The sequence below is a fragment of the Salvelinus sp. IW2-2015 genome, linkage group LG32 (assembly GCF_002910315.2).
Source record: "Salvelinus sp. IW2-2015 linkage group LG32, ASM291031v2, whole genome shotgun sequence".
Classification (NCBI taxonomy): domain Eukaryota; kingdom Metazoa; phylum Chordata; class Actinopteri; order Salmoniformes; family Salmonidae; genus Salvelinus; species Salvelinus sp. IW2-2015.
Genome location: NC_036871.1, coordinates 26,690 through 45,062, shown reverse-complemented (window position 1 = coordinate 45,062; position 18,373 = coordinate 26,690). Strand labels below are relative to the sequence as shown.

At 42.0% G+C, this 18,373-nt stretch overlaps 1 protein-coding gene across 4 annotated transcripts in view; it reads right to left on the bottom strand.

Annotated features, from left to right (window-relative positions):
* Window positions 1-18,373, bottom strand: part of dnaaf11 (dynein axonemal assembly factor 11) — a 69,903-nt gene that overhangs the window by 32,693 nt on the left and 18,837 nt on the right. For 2 of the 4 annotated variants that reach the window (XM_023978064.2, XM_023978065.2), the window contains exons 7-11: window positions 17,214-17,291; window positions 8,888-8,953; window positions 8,713-8,782; window positions 5,435-5,530; window positions 1,166-1,245 (exon numbers count right to left, since the gene is read on the bottom strand). In XM_023978064.2, the coding sequence (XP_023833832.1) occupies window positions 1,166-1,245; window positions 5,435-5,530; window positions 8,713-8,782; window positions 8,888-8,953; window positions 17,214-17,291 (390 nt within the window). The remainder of the gene's footprint in view (window positions 1-1,165; window positions 1,246-5,434; window positions 5,531-8,712; window positions 8,783-8,887; window positions 8,954-17,213; window positions 17,292-18,373) is intronic. The other 2 variants (XM_023978066.2, XM_070436666.1) reach the window with 2 other exon arrangements.

The following is an 18,373-nucleotide window of genomic DNA, read 5'->3' as shown; positions in this document are numbered from 1 at the left end:
TGTATTGCACTGGCCCGGAAAAGCATCCATCATAGCTGCTGGAACCGTGCTGGGTTCAAATACCATCTTAAATCWAATTTAGCTACTCTGATGTAGCTTATCTGTTACAATGGAACCATTAGAAAAGTCCAAGAAGTGCAAACACCACCCAAACACTTTAAAACATTTCAAATAGTATTTGTACCCGGGTCTGGACAGCTCCTGTGTCAGTTTTCCGAACCCGTATTCAAACTTCAACCCTTTTGGAGTTGAGAAATAAAACTGGCCTTGGACCAGAGCTTAGGGGCAATTTCGAACCACTCTGTATAAAGTGTATAAAGTATAAAGCGTACCCTTATGACAGGCTAACCTGGTCAAGGTAACCTGTGCCTGTAGGAAATGCACTCATTAATATGGAGCCCAGGGCTCTGTTAAAAAGGTACTGCACTATATAGGGAATATGGTGCCATTTGGAACGTAGCCCAACTTTCATCTTAACAGTGGCTCAGGCGAAGCATTGTGGGTGTTTAATATACAGCTAGCTGGCATCACCAAGGGAGACTATGGCACCTTATTCCTTATATAACTACTTTGGACCAGAATCCAATGGGCTCTGGTCAAAAGTAGTGCACCATAAAGGGAATAGGGTGCCATTTAGGACAGTCAATGTGGAAGATTGAGAGCCATAACACGAGCAGATGTGTGCATTCTAAATGCGGGGTGAAGACAGTGGTCATGAAAAGTATGCTTACTTTTAGCATAGCCTTGCTGGATGCATTGTTTGGTGCTTATTCTATACCAGAGTAGTGGGCATTTGAGTCAATGCTTTGGCAAGGTCAATCTTTACATCAGCTACTTCACATCCAATGAATTAACCCTGTAAATTCTTCTTCTTTTGCTCTCACTTTGCATACAGTATTTACACAAAAAGCCACCTACACTTACTAATCAGAAAATTATGTTTTAATACATATGCCATTTAACAGACACTTTTATACAAAGCAACCTACCAGTAGTAGGTGGCAAGCCCCATGCTCTACCTACTGAGCTACACAGGACCATAGTGTACACTGTTACAAGTTTGTACAATGGTACTTATTAATTACCCTGGCATAATGTCACCTTTAAAGGGTAACAACTGGCATTAACACAAAGGAAGATCCTCTCAATAAATGGGAGTGATTACCTTGTCTTCTCTTCAGGTGTGTTGCTGCTTTGAGAAACTTTGGGAGGACGAGGGGTTGTCAGTATGATTTCACCCTGAGCCTACAAAAAGATGTATTTCCATCAGAACATATCATAGATGCAGAAATCGTGCTTGGCTTCTGCAAATAAGGGCAGAGTTTCCCAAAAACATGAAGACCCTCTTCAGCATTAAGGTCATTGTTCATTCATTGCTTACCAATGGACTTAAAATTATTTTAGTGCTAAAGATGATCTTTGGGATACTCACCTCTTATTTGCAGAAGATCCTTTGCTAATTCCATTGATACTGGTGAAAGATTACATTGTGATCTGTCCTCTAGCTTTGTATGGTGCAAGTTAACTATATTATATATTAGGCTCTATCTGGCCTCCCGAGTGGCACAGCGGTCTAATGCACTGCATCGCAGTGCATGATGCGTCACTACAGACCCTGGATCAATCCCAGGCTGTGTCGTAGCAGACCGCAAAACGGGAGACCCATGAGGCAGCGCACAATTGGCCCAGCGTCGTCCGGGCTGGGATGTCCTTGTCCCATCGTGCTCTAGCGACTCCTTGTGGCGGGCCGGGCGCATGCACGCTGACTACGGTCGCCAGCTGTACGGTGTTTCCTCCGACACATTGGTGCGGCTGGCTTCAGGGTTCAGCAAGCAGTGTGTCAAGAGTGGGTCGTGTTTCGGAGGAAGCATGGCATTTGACATTCGTCTCTCCAGAGTCCGTCCGGGAGTTGCAGTGATGGGACAAGACTGTAACTACCAATTGGATATCACGAAATTGGGGAGAAAAAGGGGTAAACAACATAAGATCAATCATAGAATATTTTTTTTTTTTTTATCTTCCTTAAAAAGGTCCTCATATAGCTGTCTGAACTGCTTCAGATGCACCAATTCATTCAATTTCAGTGAATTCTGTGGACAATTCCACAAGCAAAGTGCAAAACTGCTAAAGGCAGATTTACCCAACTCTGTCCAGATCAAAAGGATCGCTAGTATCTCTGTAGGTTACCAGAGAAGTGAGGTACGTTGGTAGTTTACACAAGAGGGCTTTAGACAAAAAGAATGCAATGCATCGATCTGCCGAGACTTCAAAGAGGGCCAGTCTACTTAATCATACAGAGTACAGTGATGTGTGCTGAACCCATCACCCGTAATGAAGCATAATGCAATATGATATACAGCATCCAGTGGCTTCAATACAATGGCAGCTGCATTCATAAATGTTATCGCCACAGTCTAAAATCAGAATAAATGGCGACAATGATTTGTGTCGGGATTTCTTATAAGCTTCCGGATTAGTGTCCACTCCTTGAAAGGGGCAGTTCTAGCCTTTAGCTCAGCGCGGATGCTGCCTGTAATACATGGCTTCTGGTTGGAATATGTACAGCACCAGTTAAACGTTTGGACACACCTACTCATTCAAGGGTTTTTCTTTATTTTTATTATTTTCTACATTGTAGAATAATAGTGAAGACATCAACACTATGAAATAACACATATGGAATCATGTAGTAACCAAAAAAGTGTTCAACAAATCAAAATATATTTGAGATTTGAGATTCTTCAAATTAGCCACCCTTTGCCTTGACAGCTTTGCACACTCTTGGCATTTCAATTAACAGGGGTGCCTTGTTAAATGTTAATTTGTAGAATTTCTTTCCTTCATAATGCATTTGAGTCAGTCAGTTGTGTTGTGACAAGGTAGGTCTCAAGACTTCCTTAATATTATTGATCGCGCATCAGCTGTTGTTAAGAAAGACACACACTACCCTTCTGTCCTGCCGATGCAAAGAAACACCAGCTAGATGTACAGTGCATTCAGAAAGTATTCAGACCCTTTGACCTTTTCCACATTTTGTTACGTTACAGCCTTATTCTAAAATGGAATAAATAGTTCCCCCCCTCATCAATCTACACACAATACCCAATAATGACAAAGCAAAAACAGTTGTTTTTTTGCAAATAAAAAAAACTAAACTGAAATATCACATTTACATAAGTATTTAGACACTTTACTCAATGCCTACTTGAAGCACCTTTGGCAGCGATTACAGCCTCAAGTCTTCTTGGGTATGATGCTACAAGCTTCACACACCTGTATTTGGGAAGTTTTTCCCATTCTTCTCTGCAGATCCTCTCAAAGTCTGTCAGGTTGGACGGGGAGTGTCGCTGCGTAGATATTTTGAGGTCTCTCCAGAGATGTTCGATCGGGGTCAAGTCCGAGCTCTGGTTGGGCCACTCAAGGACATTCAGAGACTTGTCCCGAAGCCACTCCTGTGTTGCCTTGGCTGTGTGCTTATGGTCGTTGTCCTGTTGGAAGGTGAACCTTCGACCCAGTCTGAGCTCCTGAGCGGTTTTTCATCAAGGATCTCTCAGTACTTTGCTCTGTTCATCTTTCGATCCTGACGAGTCTCCCAGTCCCTGCCGCTGAAAAACATCCCTAAAGCATGATGCTGCCACCACCATGCTTCCCCGTAGGGATGGTGCTAGGTTTCCTCCAGACATGACGCTTAGCATTCAGGCCAAAGAGTTCAATCTTGGTTTTATCAGACAAGAGAATCTTGTTTCTCATGGTCTGAGAGTCCTTTAGGTGCATTTTGGCAAACTCTAAGAGCGGCTGTCATGTGCATTTTACTGGGGAGTGGCTTCCGTCTGTCCACTCTACCATAATTGATTGGTGGAGTGCTGCAGAGATGGTTGTCCTTTATGAAGGTTCTCCCATCTCCACAGAGGAACTCTGGAGCTCTGTCAGAGTGCCCATCGGGTTCTTGGTCACCTCCCTGACCAAGGCCCTTCTCCCCGAATTGCTCAACTAGTAAGAGTCTTGTTGGTTCCAAACTTCTTCCATTTAAGAATGATGGAGGTCACTGTGTTCTTGGGGACCTTCAATGCTGCAGAAATGTTTTGGTACCCTTTCCTAGATCTTTGCCTCCACACAATCCTGTCTACCTCATGGCTTGGTTTTTGCTCTGACATGCACTATCAACTGTGGGACCTTATATAGACAGGTGTGTGCCTTTCCAAATCATGTCCAATCAATTGAATTTACCACAGGTGGACTCCAATCAAGTTGTAGAAACATTTCAAGGATGATCAATGGAAACAGGGATGCACCTGAGCTCAATTTCGAGTCTCATAGCAAAGGGTCTGAATACTTATGTAAATAAGGTATTTCTGTTTTTTATTTGTAATACATTTGCAAAAAAAATCTAAAAACCTGTTTTCGCTTTGTCATTATGAGGGGAAAACAATTATGTAATCCACTATAGAATAAGGCTGTGGAAAAAGTCAAGGGGTCTGAACACTTTCCAAATGCACTGTACATGATAGTTGGAAAACGAGCTCATTCACAAAAATGTATCCGGACGCTGGTGTATGTTTCAAACTAACCACGACACACRAGAGTGATGGATCTCTATCAGTGAAGGGTATCCATCTTTGTATCAATATGCACTCTCATTTAACTCCTGCACATATTCATGCATAAAACATGAATTGAAGTAAATGTACCTAAGGAATTTAAAAGTCTCCATGTGGATGCATCGGRTTCAAATTGAGGTCAACGCCACTTCACATTTTAGGTGTAAGTGATTAAAATGCTGGGTWAATAATACACAATGACATGCTGTTTCCAAAGAGATTACTTCATCGGTATACTGTATCTCTTAAATATATTATAGTATCATGCACTGATACGAGGAATACAGAACATACTTTGGGCATTGTGAGGACCAGAATACGTTTGACTACATACTTTAGGCATTGTGAGGAGCAGGATAGGTGTGACTACATACCTTTGGTTTTGTGAGTAACAGGATAGGTTTGACTACATACCTTTGGCATTGAGAGGACCAGGATAGGTGTGACTCCATTTATTTATTTTTTACCCTTATTCTACCAGGTAAATTGASTGAGAACACATTCTTATTTACAGCAACGACATGGGGAATAGTTACAGGGGAGAGGAGGGGGAAGGAATGAGCCAATTGTAAACTGGGGATGATTAGGTGGCCATGATGGTATCAAGGCCAGATTGGGAATTTAGCCAGGACACCGAGGTTAACACCCCTACTCTTACAATGAGTGTCATGGGATCTTTAGTGACCACAGAGTCAGGACACTCGTTTAATGTCCCATCCGAAAGACAGCACCCTACTGTACATACTGTACCTTTAGCTTTGTGAGGACCAGGATAGGTTTTTACTACATACCCKTGGCATTGTGAGGACCAGGATAGGTTTGACTACATACAGTACCTTTGGCATTGTGAGGACCAAGTGGCCGGTGATTTGGGACCTCTTCGCTGTCGAGCTGTCAGGCCTCACTTCTGCAGGCAGCACCAGCTGAAAAATCTGTGGTGTAAATTATTCACAAGTTTAATTACTAAGATTAATGCCCTGTTCCTACACCGACAAAGTTACAGTATGTCAAATGACTTTAATCATTAGTGGGGCTTTTTATAGATAGAGTTACGGGAAGAGTTGGAAAAGTTTGCTGAATATCTCACTGTGCAACACTTGAATTCATCAATCACTCCKAATTCCACCAAAACTAGACCACATAGAAAAAAAACATCTAACTTCAAACTAGAGTCCCTGTAACTGTCAGAGAGTAACAGGTCGTCGAACTGTAAAGTGGACTCGATATACACACCCCGAATGACTCTTCAGATACATTTCCTCCGATCCTTAAATGAGTTCATTTTAATAAAGGATTTTAAAGGCCTCCGTCATTCCGTGTCTTCGGATAAATCACCTGGGGTCCAATCAGACCAACAATACTTGGCATAAAACATTGATCCATAAATAGGCTAACAGCTTGAAGTGCACCTGAGCTGGAGAGCAAGAACCYCAAACTCAGGAAAACTGCCAACGTTTCATCACCCTCATTTGTATCCTCCAAGATTTAAAAAAAATCGAACAAAAAACAAAATTACAGTCCTGGAATTTATTGATCACCAAACAGCTGTTTAATCAGGCTTAAAGTTCACTCTGGCCTGGTTGCGTCAGATTGCCTGACTGCACCTCTCCGAATGTGCTGTAAGGAATTATGACCATGACCGGACACAAAGATAAACATTCACCCCCCCCAAAAAAATAAAAAATAATAAAAAAAATAAAGAAAAATTATAAAAATACAAAAAAAGATAAACATTCACTCCTTGTGATGGCACACTACTCCCCCTAATGGAAATTAGATGTCAGTCCGATGGATGGCAAAAAATGGCAGTTCGCTAACTAACGTTGGATGGATGACGTTTCTAAAAACTTAAAGTTCATAGGCAGAAAATGACCTCACGCTGAGGTGCGATAACTTACTTTCATCTTAAAGGTGCACTACTTAATCTCTATTTCCGCCCACAGTCAGGCACGTAAAATGTAAAAAGGAGGGTAGTTTGTGGCAAATGTAACGGCCACCGAGTTACACTGTGGCTGTTTTAGTGGCGGTTACCACAATATTCAAATAACTCAGTGGCATTTACATTTGCCMAAACCGACCCATTTGTTTACAAATCAGAATCTTTAGGAACCTCACTGCACCTTTAAAAGTTTGCAGTGCTCTAACAGAGACTATCAGATACTGGGTCATACGAAACGAGTGCCTTTTGCATCCCTTTGATATTTGAAGTAGAAATTGTACACCAATATTGAATATTAAAAGCCTGTTATATTAAATCAAGTGCCCTGTATTATAGAGACGTCATGGACAATTCAATAAATCAGATTTTTTTATATAAATAAAGGCTTGATAAAGTGGAAAAATTCAGCATTTTGACATGTCCGTCCATGCACCCTCTATGACTTCTAGGAGGATTTTAACCCACTTAATCCCAACATTTCTCCAAGTTTCACCATCATTGTAAAGCCCTAGTTATTTTGTTGCATTGATCAATTTATTTCTGAAGATTATTATTTATTTCATGTGATTCATTTACATCTGTCCCTCATTTTAGGGTCAACCCTGTTACATGAACCGAACTCTCATTATTGATATGGTGAAACTACTAAGTTGTAAAAAAAAATATATAAAAAAATAATTATTATTCAAAAGAAATTGAACATCTAATAGTCAAATCAAAGTGTAAAAGCAGGTGAGGTGGTTCGAATCTTTTTGGACATTTTCTGGTGTTTTGTTGTGGAAAACTGAGCGGGTCGAGCATAGCATGTCAACCCTGTTACCCATAAATWAATAGACARGCTAGAAATGTTTAACAATTTMAAWWWWTTTGTGATGCTTGCATTCAATTACCAATTACCTCCCTGTTGCACAAAACATTTATTATGAAGTTAAACATGTGCTCTTTCTGATAGAATGTTAATTATTGTTAACGTAAAGATGTGCTCTCTCTGATAGAATGTTAATTAGATGAAATCAAAGGTTTTTGGGTGGAACGACCCTACCGACCGTAGTTGAACAAATGTTTGGAGATCCAATATCTTCTGAACGCATCGACTGCGGTTCCTTTCATCATCATGTTAGTGGCATGTTTAACATTTTGATGAATTACATTTTGATGAATTAACTAATCACGCATTTGTGATTTAGTGTGATTGTGTCGTACAAGCATGAGGTAACGAGACCAGAATGACACTGGAGGGACTTCACACTTGTTTTTCACACTTCTAGAACTAAGGGAGTGAGGAAAAAAAGCCTGTTGCATCTCACCAATGTACCGCCTGCGAAAAATACTGCCAGGCTGCCATAACTCAGTGTAATCGCAGCACTGGAACGGCTGCCTGCAGTCTGCCTGGCGACTTTCCCACTGTTACCCAATGCAGCGTTTAGGAGGAACTAGCTGTTGGAATCGTAGGCGCCCATCAACACTCTTTGTAAAAAGTGCGAATTCTTCCCTGCATATTTCCGCGTGCTTCCGCTAAAAGGGCGCGCGTTGTTATGCCACAYATGTAAACATATGACATGACGATGCGCTAAGCAACAGAGTCTTTGGAACGGCAAATGAAGAACAACAGCCTATGTTATAGCGGCAAAGAAAATAAAAGAGGAATAGCCTTGACATACACAGATTGGCGAGGAAGAAAGGAGCATTTTAGAAAGTATTAAGGTCAATTGAACTACGATACTAAATCCTTATCTGTGACATAAATTTGTCATTTGAAAAGTGTATCAATAGTCATGTTAGATGGGCCACAGGTCGGTCTAGCAGTAGTGCTGCCACCTTCCGGACACATATTGCCCGTGGAGACCAATGTTCGATCCCCCAGTTTCACCTCTTCACCATTCATCCCTCTCAACGGTCTCCCCATATCAAATCTTATCTATAGGCCCTTTCACTTGATTTATGCAAGCCACAGTGCTTGCTGGGTTCGCTCTCACTCCGTTGAAGTACAATGGCTTGCCCTGCACAACGTCGTTCTTGCACGAGTCATGTGAATGTGCCTTACGCCTGTACAACAATGAAATATGAAAAGGACAGCAGAATTCCGTTCTCCTAAACACATATCTTCATGATAAACAGAAGTTAGCTAGCTGATTAGACTTTGCAACATACAATATCCAACATGTGAGGGAGTACCTTTCCTTTGACAGTCACTCGGGCGTACGTTGGCTGTACATCAACATCCATCAGGGAAGTGTCCATATGCCTGCATACAAAAGGAATTCCATTTTGACACGGGGATACTGTATATAAGGTACGTCTATTTGGACATGAGAAATGTTCATGTTTTGTTTTAAACAATTATACCAACCTGTAGACTTCCAGATCCAAGACAATGGTGTTATTGTCCCCATCTTCTGTTAGTTTGAAATCCAGCCTACGGATCATATTGTTATTAGATAGACCATTGATGTATAACTTACCAAAGTGTCTCTTGTGTGGGCCAAGTCACAAACATCTCTTTGAAACAAATGCCACTACACCATGTTATCTGATCTGCATTGGTCTCAATGCTTAGACCAAATGTTACTGTACATGCTACTGACCCATCAGTGTGGAACTCATATCACTCATCATGAAGACTCAGGTCAACTCAAGTACATATACAAACTCCAGAGCACTCTGATCCAGTAAGGAAACAATTACAAATCTTTATTAACTTGCTATATCCTTATCTCAGCAACCCAAATCCAAATCTCGCCTGAGTGCTGGTCTTCGACCARCTTTGAATTTGGTTTTAGGGGGAGAGGTTGAGATGTTAGGCCTAGTGTGAGTGGCGGAACCAAGGCGGATCCTCTTTGGCAGTAGACCAAAGTCCACAAACCCTCCCCTCTGAATGCCTCCAAGTCTATGGGTCAAATAAACCCTTCCCCTTCCAAAATGTTAAAGATGCCAGGTGTAGGTGCACCCACACAGATTGTGATTAAGTGTTAAGACCAGAGACATACACTCACCGGCCAGTTTATTAGGTACACCCATCTAGTACTGGGTTGGACCCCCCTTTGCCTCCAGAACAGCCTGAATTCTCGGGGGCGTGGAAACATTGCTCAATTGGTGTTGCAGGAAAACTTTCCCCCACACCATTACCACCAGCCTGTACCGTTGACATCAGGTAGGAAGGGGGTTTTAGCTGATAGGAGAGGAACCCGGTGTGGTTGTTTGCTGCAATAGCCCATCCGTGACAAGGACCGACGAGTTTGTGTTCCAAGATGCCGTTCTGCACACCACTGTTGTACTGTAATGTTATTTGCCTGTTTGTGGCCCGCCCGTTAGCTTGCCATTCTCCTTGGATCTCTCATCAGGACTGCYGCTGACTGGATGTTTTTTGTTTGACGCACAATTCTCGATAAACACTAGACACTGTCGTGCGTGAAAAGCCCAGGAGGCTGGCCATTCTGAGATACTGGAACCCGCGAGCCTGGCACCGACGATCATACCACACTCGAAGTCGCTTAGGTCACTCGTTTTGCCCATTCTAATGTTGAATGTTTTGCCCATTCAATCAAACAGTAACTGAATGCCTTGATGTCTGTCTGCCTGCTTTATTTGGCAAGCCACGGCCACACGACTCACTGTCTCTGTAGGAGCAAACCATTTTTGTGAATAATATACATGGATCTGAATAATATACATGGATCTACCACACACATCACCATAAACTACACTGCCCATCTCACAACATCATACCATAGCTAAATGTAAAAAGACAAATTAGAAATAAAATCAGCTATGTTTTAGAACCTTGACCTCTTGCATCTCCCATCCGCCACCCCCATCCACCTAGATACACTCAAAGCTAATGGAAGCCACCAGCGCATTCTGTGAAAGACAGACGGCCCAAATGATCAACAACGACGGCCGAGATAATGTACCAATCACCGCCAACCAGCAGTTTTCGACTGGTTAATGACCAAGCAGTTCCTCGTCGGAGGTGGTCAAGAGTTACACAAAGCAATCGAGGTACTCAAATAAAAACGCATTTTATGAGATTTTATAAGGTATAGTGTAAGGAAACTGAGGAGGGTAGACCCTGTGACCCTTTTCTTGAACATGATGGATCTACTGATGGGGTATGTTAGAATTTTTAGGGGTGGCGCTGCTCTCATGTGGCAGAGTCAATTACATTATATTACAGAGCATGCTCAGCTACAGCTGGACAGAATGCTCCTTTGTCCTTAATGCCTATTATGGTCACAAACACCATTGCAGTGTCCCCTTGGGGTGACAGAGGTTGAGACTCGGGTCCAATGTATGAGGTGGAATACACAGCGGACGATAACCGGCCTTCATCGATGGCCTTGGTCTGTACAATAGTGGTAGGCTGTAGTTAGTCCTGCTTAGTCACGGTCAATGGAGAACCCAATACTCCAGTCACTGGTCTAATGAGATCCCAATCCCCAGGGCAGTGAAGGGGCCATTGCCCTGCATGGGGTGCCATCGTTTGGACGGGATGTTAAAAAGAGCAGGGGTGTTAACTCCGGTGTCCTGGACAAATTCCCAGCCTGGCCCCATTCAATCATGTAGGGCAGGATTCAATACAATCGCGGGTTATAAGCATTGCAGCTTTTAAAGGAAATKTCTAATTGAGCAGACATATCAAGCATTTACTGTAAATGCGATCTTCACGACGGGGGAAACATTGCCTTTAAAAGATGTAATTCCGATAACCGGCAATCAAATTGAATCGCAGCCCTAATCATCCCCATGATTCCCAATTGGCATACAGTGCCTTGCAAAAGTATTCATCCCTCTTGGCATTTTTCCTATTTTGTTGCATTACAACCTGTAATTTAAATATATTTTTATTTGGATTTCATGTAATGGACCTGTTCTGAAAGGCCCCAGAGTCTGCAACACCACTAAGCAAGGGGCATCACCAAGCAAGCGGCACCATGAAGCCAAGGAGCTCTCTAAACAGATCAGGGACAAAGTTGTGGAGAAGTACAGATCAGGGTTGGGTTATAAAAAAATATCAGAAACTTTGAACATCCCACGGAGCAACATTAAATCCATTATTAAAAGATGGAAAGAATTCAGCAAAACAACAAACCTGCCAAGAGAGGGCCACCAAAACGTACGGATCAGGCAAGGAGGACATTAATCAGAAAGGCAACAAAGAGACCAAAGATAACCCTGAAGGAGCTGCAAAGCTCCACAGCGGAGATTGGAGTATCTGTCCATAGAACCACTTTAAGCCGTACACTCCACAGAGCTGGGCTTTACGGAAGAGTGGCCAGAAAAAAGCCATTGCTTAAAGTGTTCGCATTAAGGCATGTGGGAGAATCCCCAAACATATGGAAGAATGTACTCTGGTTAGATGAGACAGAAATTGAGCTTTTTGGCCATCAAGATAAACGCCTTGTCTGGCGCAAACCCAACACCTCTCATCACCTCGAGTACACCATCCCCACAGTGAAGCATGGTGATGGCAGCATCATGATGTGGAGATGTTTTCATCGACATGGACTGGGAAACTGGTAAGAATTGAAAAAATGATGGATGGCGCYAAATASAGGGAAATTCTTGAGGRAAACCTGTTTCAGTSTTCCAGRGATTTGAGACTGGGACGGAGGTTCACCTTCCAGCAGGACAATGACCCTAARCATACTGCTAAAGCAACACTTGAGATGTTTATGGGGAAACATTTAAATGTCTTGGAATGGCCTAGTCAAAGCCCAGAACTCAATCCAATTGAGAATCTGTGGTAGGACTTAAAGAYTGCTGTACACCAGCGGAACCCATCCAACTTGAGGGATGGGTTTGTCTTGACGAATGGGGGAAAAAATCCCAGTGGCTAGATGTGCMAAGCTTATAGTTTTTTGTTGTTGTCTTATTTCTTGCTTGTCTCACAATAAAAAATATTTGTAATGTTCAAAGTGGTAGGCATGTTGTGTAAATCAAATGATACAAACACCCCCAAAAAATCTATTTTAATTCCCGGTTGTAAGGCAACAAAATCGTAAAAATGCCAAGGGGGGTGAATACTTTCGCAAGCCACTGTACAATGTAGGTATACATATACAGTACATGGGCTTGGACCTTCTTTTTTTATATTTTTAGTGGTATTGCGAACAAATACGCGCCCATAAAGAAAATTAGAATTTTGTGGGAAAAGGACTGGGGGGGGGGGGGGGGGAGCAAATGTATTAAAGAAATTCAAAATGGATGATATTAATAACAGTAATTTTTATCCAAATGWGCAAATTTTCCAAACAGATCATCAAGGTAGATGGATTATTTTAAATATGTTATTGGACCATAAACAGATATGGCTCATTAACCTATACGGTCCAAATAATGATGATCCAAGCTTCTTTGAAAATATATATAAGATTTGATCAACTCTACAAGCAACACTAAACTCTATTATTATTATAGTGGGAGGATTTTAATATGGTTTTACACACCTCTATGRACCGTAAAGGAAATCACACTACAAACTATCACCCTCAGGCACTTAAGGAAATCATGAATGTCATGGAATATTGGAATTAGTGGATATATGCAGGCTTAAATTCCCTTACCAAGTGAGATATACATGGCGGAGGCTTAATCAAGTTAGTYGTCTTGATTACTTTCTTATGTCAATCTCTCTGGCACCAAAAGTTTAAAAAGTGTTGATTGGGGACAGAATGCCGTCGGATCATCCCATACTTGGCATATACTGTACTCTTACATAATTTCCACGTGGGCGAGGATATTGGAAATTGAATCAAAGCCTACTGGATGATAATTTGTTTTTAACTAGAGCAGAATAATTTATAACTGACTTTTTCCGACATAACAGGTACGGCAGATCCCCTTATTGTATAGGACACATTTAAATGTGCCTGTAGAGGCCACACAATTCAGTACTCATCTATAAAACAAAAGCAATTTAGGTCRAAAGTGTTCATATTAACAAAGGAAATTGAAGGACTAACAGTACAGTTAGATAGCAATAAAAACTGTACCATAGAGGCACAGAATAAGTTACAGGAAAAACAAAAAGAAATGGAGGAACTTATTCAAGAAAGATCCAGTGTAATATATTATAAAAAATAAAGCGAACTGGATGGAATATGGGGAAAAATGCCCCAAATTCTTTAACATAGAAATGCTACCAATTTTCTTTATTGAAACTTGTTACAAATTAATGGCCAAAAATTATTCACTCATGATTCACCAAACTATATTTTCAAATAGGAAGTAAAATACTTTAAGAATATGTTTTCGTTTCAGTCTCCTTCATCTCCACTAACCGAAGCTAATTGTATGGATTTATTACTATTAATAATATAAAATTAACATCTGTACAGAAAGACTCATGTGAAGGCCAAATTACAGAGGAGGAACTTCTTGATGCAATTAAAGCCTTTAAGGCTGGGAAAACTCCWGGGCTGGATGACATACCAGTGGAAGTATACCAAACTCTTTTTGATATACTCAGAGGACCATTATTAGCGTGTTTTAACCACTCCTATGACACGCAAAAAGAAGGTCTGATTTCATTATTACTGAAACAGGATCCAAGTGGTAAATATAAATATCCAGTCCATAAAAAAAATGGAGGCCTCTTACACTTCAGTGTTGTGATGCAAACATTCTAGCTAAATGCTTGGCACATAGAATTAGAGACTTGTCCCGAAGCCACTCCTGCATTGTCTTGGCTGTGTGCTTAGGGTCGTTGTCCTGTTGGAAGGTGAACCTTCACCCCAGTCTGAGGTCTTGAGCGCTCTAGAGGTTTTCATCAAAGATCTTTCTGTACTTTGCTCCGTTCCTTTTTCCATCGATCCTGACTAGCCTGCCTGTCCCTGCCGCTGAAAAATATCCCCACAGCATGCCACCATGCTTGACTGTAGGGATGGTGCCAGGTTTTCTCCAGTTGTGACGCTTGGCATTCAGGCCAAAGAGATCAATCTTGGTTTCATCAAACCAGAGAATCTTGTTTCTCATGGTCTGAGAGTCCTTTAGGTGCCTTTTGGCAAACTCCAAGAGGGCTGTCAAGTGCCTTTTACTGAGGAGTGGCTACTGTCTGGTCCCTCTACCATAAAGGCTTGACTGGTGGAGTGCTGCAGAGACGGTTGTCCTTCTGGAAGGTTGTCCCATCTCCACAGAAGAACTCTGGAGCTCTGTCAGAGTGACCATCGGGTCTTGGTCATCTCCCTGACCAAGGCCCTTCTCCCTCGATTGCTCAGTTTGGCCAGGAGTCCAGCTCTAGGAAGAGTCTTGGTGGTTACAAACTTCTTCCATTTAAAAATGATGGAGGCCACTGTGTTCTTGGGGACCTTCAATGCTGCAGACATTTTTTGGTACCTTTTCCCAGATCTGTGCCTTGACTCAATTCTGTCTCAGAGATCTATGGACAATTCCTTTGACCTGGCTTGGCTTTTGCTCTGACATGCACTGTCAACTGTGGGACCTTATATAGACAGGTGTGTGCCTTTCCAAATCATGTCCAATCAATTGAATTTACCACAGGTGGACTCCAATCAAGTTGTAGAAAGGATGATCACTGGAAACAGGATGCACCGGAGCTCAATTTCGAGTCTTATAGCAAAAGGTCTGAATACTTATGTAAATAAGGTATCTGTTTTTTATTTTTGATAAATTAGCAAAAATGTCTAAAAACCTGTTTTCGCTTTGTCATTATGGAGTATTGTGCGTAGATTGATTAAAATATTCTAACATTGATTAAAAAAWATATATATAAGCATAACGTAACAAAATGTGGAAAAAGGGAAGTGGTCTGAATACCTTCCGAATGCACTGTACATGCAATGACTTGTTCAACTACAGATCTGTCTATTTATTGAGGATACCAGACAGCCCCTTTCATTATTTTGTCTACAACACATTTTTATTGTAAAATAAGGACCTTGTAGCAGTCAGTAAGGGCAGGAAATCAGCAGAAGGCAAGGCAGGTTGACATGCTCAGAGTGTACATGTATTTACAGATCTTGGTGATCCAATGGTGAAAGCACCAAATCATACAAAATATACAAGTAGATTGACCAAATATACACAGGCAATAGCCCCAAAGAAATAGCTTCTGCATCAGCCTTTAACTTGTCCTATTTGAACAGAGACCGGTAGCGGGCCAGACTGCACAGTCTTCCCTTGAGAAACCAAACCGGTCTAACAGGACCTCAAACAAGTACATATAAGCACTTGAGCCCACTCAGAGGGTAAGATGAATGGTTGGCTAAATGAAAATGTATCGTATCAAACATGAAACAGAAATGTTTAATTGTTGCAATAAACGTTACGGGGATGGAATGTTGAAATGTTAGCAATTAATGTAGGATTAGAAGGAATATAGATTTACCACATATGCATTTAAAACGTGTGAAAGAAAGCAAGAGCAAGCATTTCAACAAGCGAACAAAGTGCTCTCCACTGGCGGGAGTTTGGAGAGCGCACAGTAATAATACATTTTAACAACAAATTCCAAATGCTAACTTCATATACTTTGTAAATGATCAATTTCAAGCAATTTTAACATACCAAAAGACCAGTAAGCTAGTAATTGTTGCTTGATGCCCCATTGCTGGAGAGCTTGCAAAGTAAACAGTTAATATTCTTGATCACTAAACTATTTTTGGAGTTGCATATTTATTTATTACGGCAATCCTCTCTCCCTACAATTGTACATTTGTTGTACACAGCAAATCAGCAATCTGTTTGCTAGCTCACCCGACCTGTGTTGTTTGACAGTTAGCTGGTCCAATCAGAGGGCTGAGTGTGTGTGTTTCACTAGCCAATCTGTTGCAATTTTTTTTGCAAGGGCGATGTTGCGGCTACTGTGTCTGGCTGTGTGGAGAGTAATCCACGCACTCTGTGCTACAAAATTTGTGACAAAACATGGCCAGATAATTTCAAGTCATCAGTTTCAAGTCAAAGTCGAGTCCTGAGGATCCAAGTCCAAGTTAAGTCTTAAGTGATTTTATTTCCTATCAAGCCAAGTCTCAAGTCATCAAATTTGTCCCGTGTGGCTCAGTTGGTAGAGCATGGCGCTTGCAACGCCAGGGTTGTGGGTTCAATTCCCACGGGGGGACCAGGATGAATATGTATGAACTTTCCAATTTGTAAGTCGCTCTGGATAAGAGCGTCTGCTAAATGACTTAAATGTAAATGTAAATGTTGTGACTTGAGTCAGACTCAAGTCCAACTCATGTGACTCGAGTCCACAACTCTGCTAACTTGATTATAAAGGCAACAATGTCAACACTGACCTGAACAGGAGAACCATTTATTTATGACTGTCACCTGTTGGCTATGTCTGCTGTGTTTGACTTTGGTTGCAGTAGTAGCAGCTAGAGAGGCTTCCTCTCACTCCACTGGCTCCCAGAGCGAGGCACGATGAAGGTCATTTAAGTGGGTGGGACACACCTTTCCCCAAGGCCAGCCCAGCGGCTATGGCTGAGCCAAACCCCCATGTTTTCGTTCAAACTACATTTTTTCTCTCTTTCAACACAAGCAGTGAGACGCCTTCTGTTGGGAAAAGCAACTGCGGATCCAGGCATTAACGCCAGCCGAAATTAGAGGCCTTTGTGTGTTAGTGCATCTGTGCGTGTGTGTGAGAATGTGTGTGAGAGAGAAAACCACAGTGTGGGTGTGTGTGTACTGTATCCCCCTGCCATTCCCCACATACGTACTTGGGTTCATTGACATTCATCACCCGTCCATGGGGTGTGATCAGAGTCCTCGGGGCCTTGGGCGTCTTCACAGTCTTCCTGCAGGGAGAAGCAAAGCATGAACCAGGGTGGGAGGGAGCTCTCTGGGCTGACTGAATGCAAATGACACTTTCAGAGTTATGGAGCCGTCGAGGTGAAGGTGAGACCCAATATCCGAGAACTAGGAATGGGACATTTATGAAATGAGTTGTGGTGACAGATGTTTTAAAAAGCATTACTGGCGAACACACTACGCAGACACGCACAGTACAGATGGAAGGCAAGCAAACTCTGCAGTGGCCAACATTTGGCATGGTTGTAAACTGGCTTTCTGCTGGTAGTGATGTCAAATCACAACCAGGGAAAGACGTCTTATTTCCATGGCCGAGACGGCATTGAAACATCTTTCAAATTTGTCATATTTTGCTGTGGTGTGTCTGAGTAAAAAAACAAGAAACATCAACCTTTTACCAGGTCATTTCAGAGGTCAACCAGTTCTGCCCGCTGGACCCAGCTGTAACTGATAATATCACTGATGAAATTACCTGCTACCCTATACTGTGGCAGATCTGTTTGCTTAACCAATCATTGCATGAACGGAATATACACTGTGTCAAAACCCTAGGTAGAAAAGCAACTCCCCTGGCTCTATTAGACAAACATCAGTGTGTAGACACACACACACACACACACACACACACACACACACACACACACACACACACACACACACACACACACACACACACACACACACATACAAAAACCCATTAGGCTAGCCCAGCAGCGGATTATTCATGAGAGTTGCTGGTCAAGGAGAGCTAGCTCTGGTCCTTTAGCACCCTGCGGGGAGTTGACTGTTAGGGGCATTACTGCAGTATATCACCGTGCAGAAGAACTGCAGGATACACACAGCTGACAGCTTCATCAGCCGGGGACATCCCCTCAATCATCTTCCCTCTCGGGTTCTCAAACTGACAACTCAGGTCTTCATCAGAACACCAGGTTTTGTGGATTTCCGGGAGAAATGTTGGGGCGTGGAGAGAGAGAGAGAGAGAGAGAGAGAGAGAACAGAATGCGGGAAGAAGGAGAGTGTACAGTTGGAAAGATTCAAAGACGTAACTATGAAAGACACACAAAGA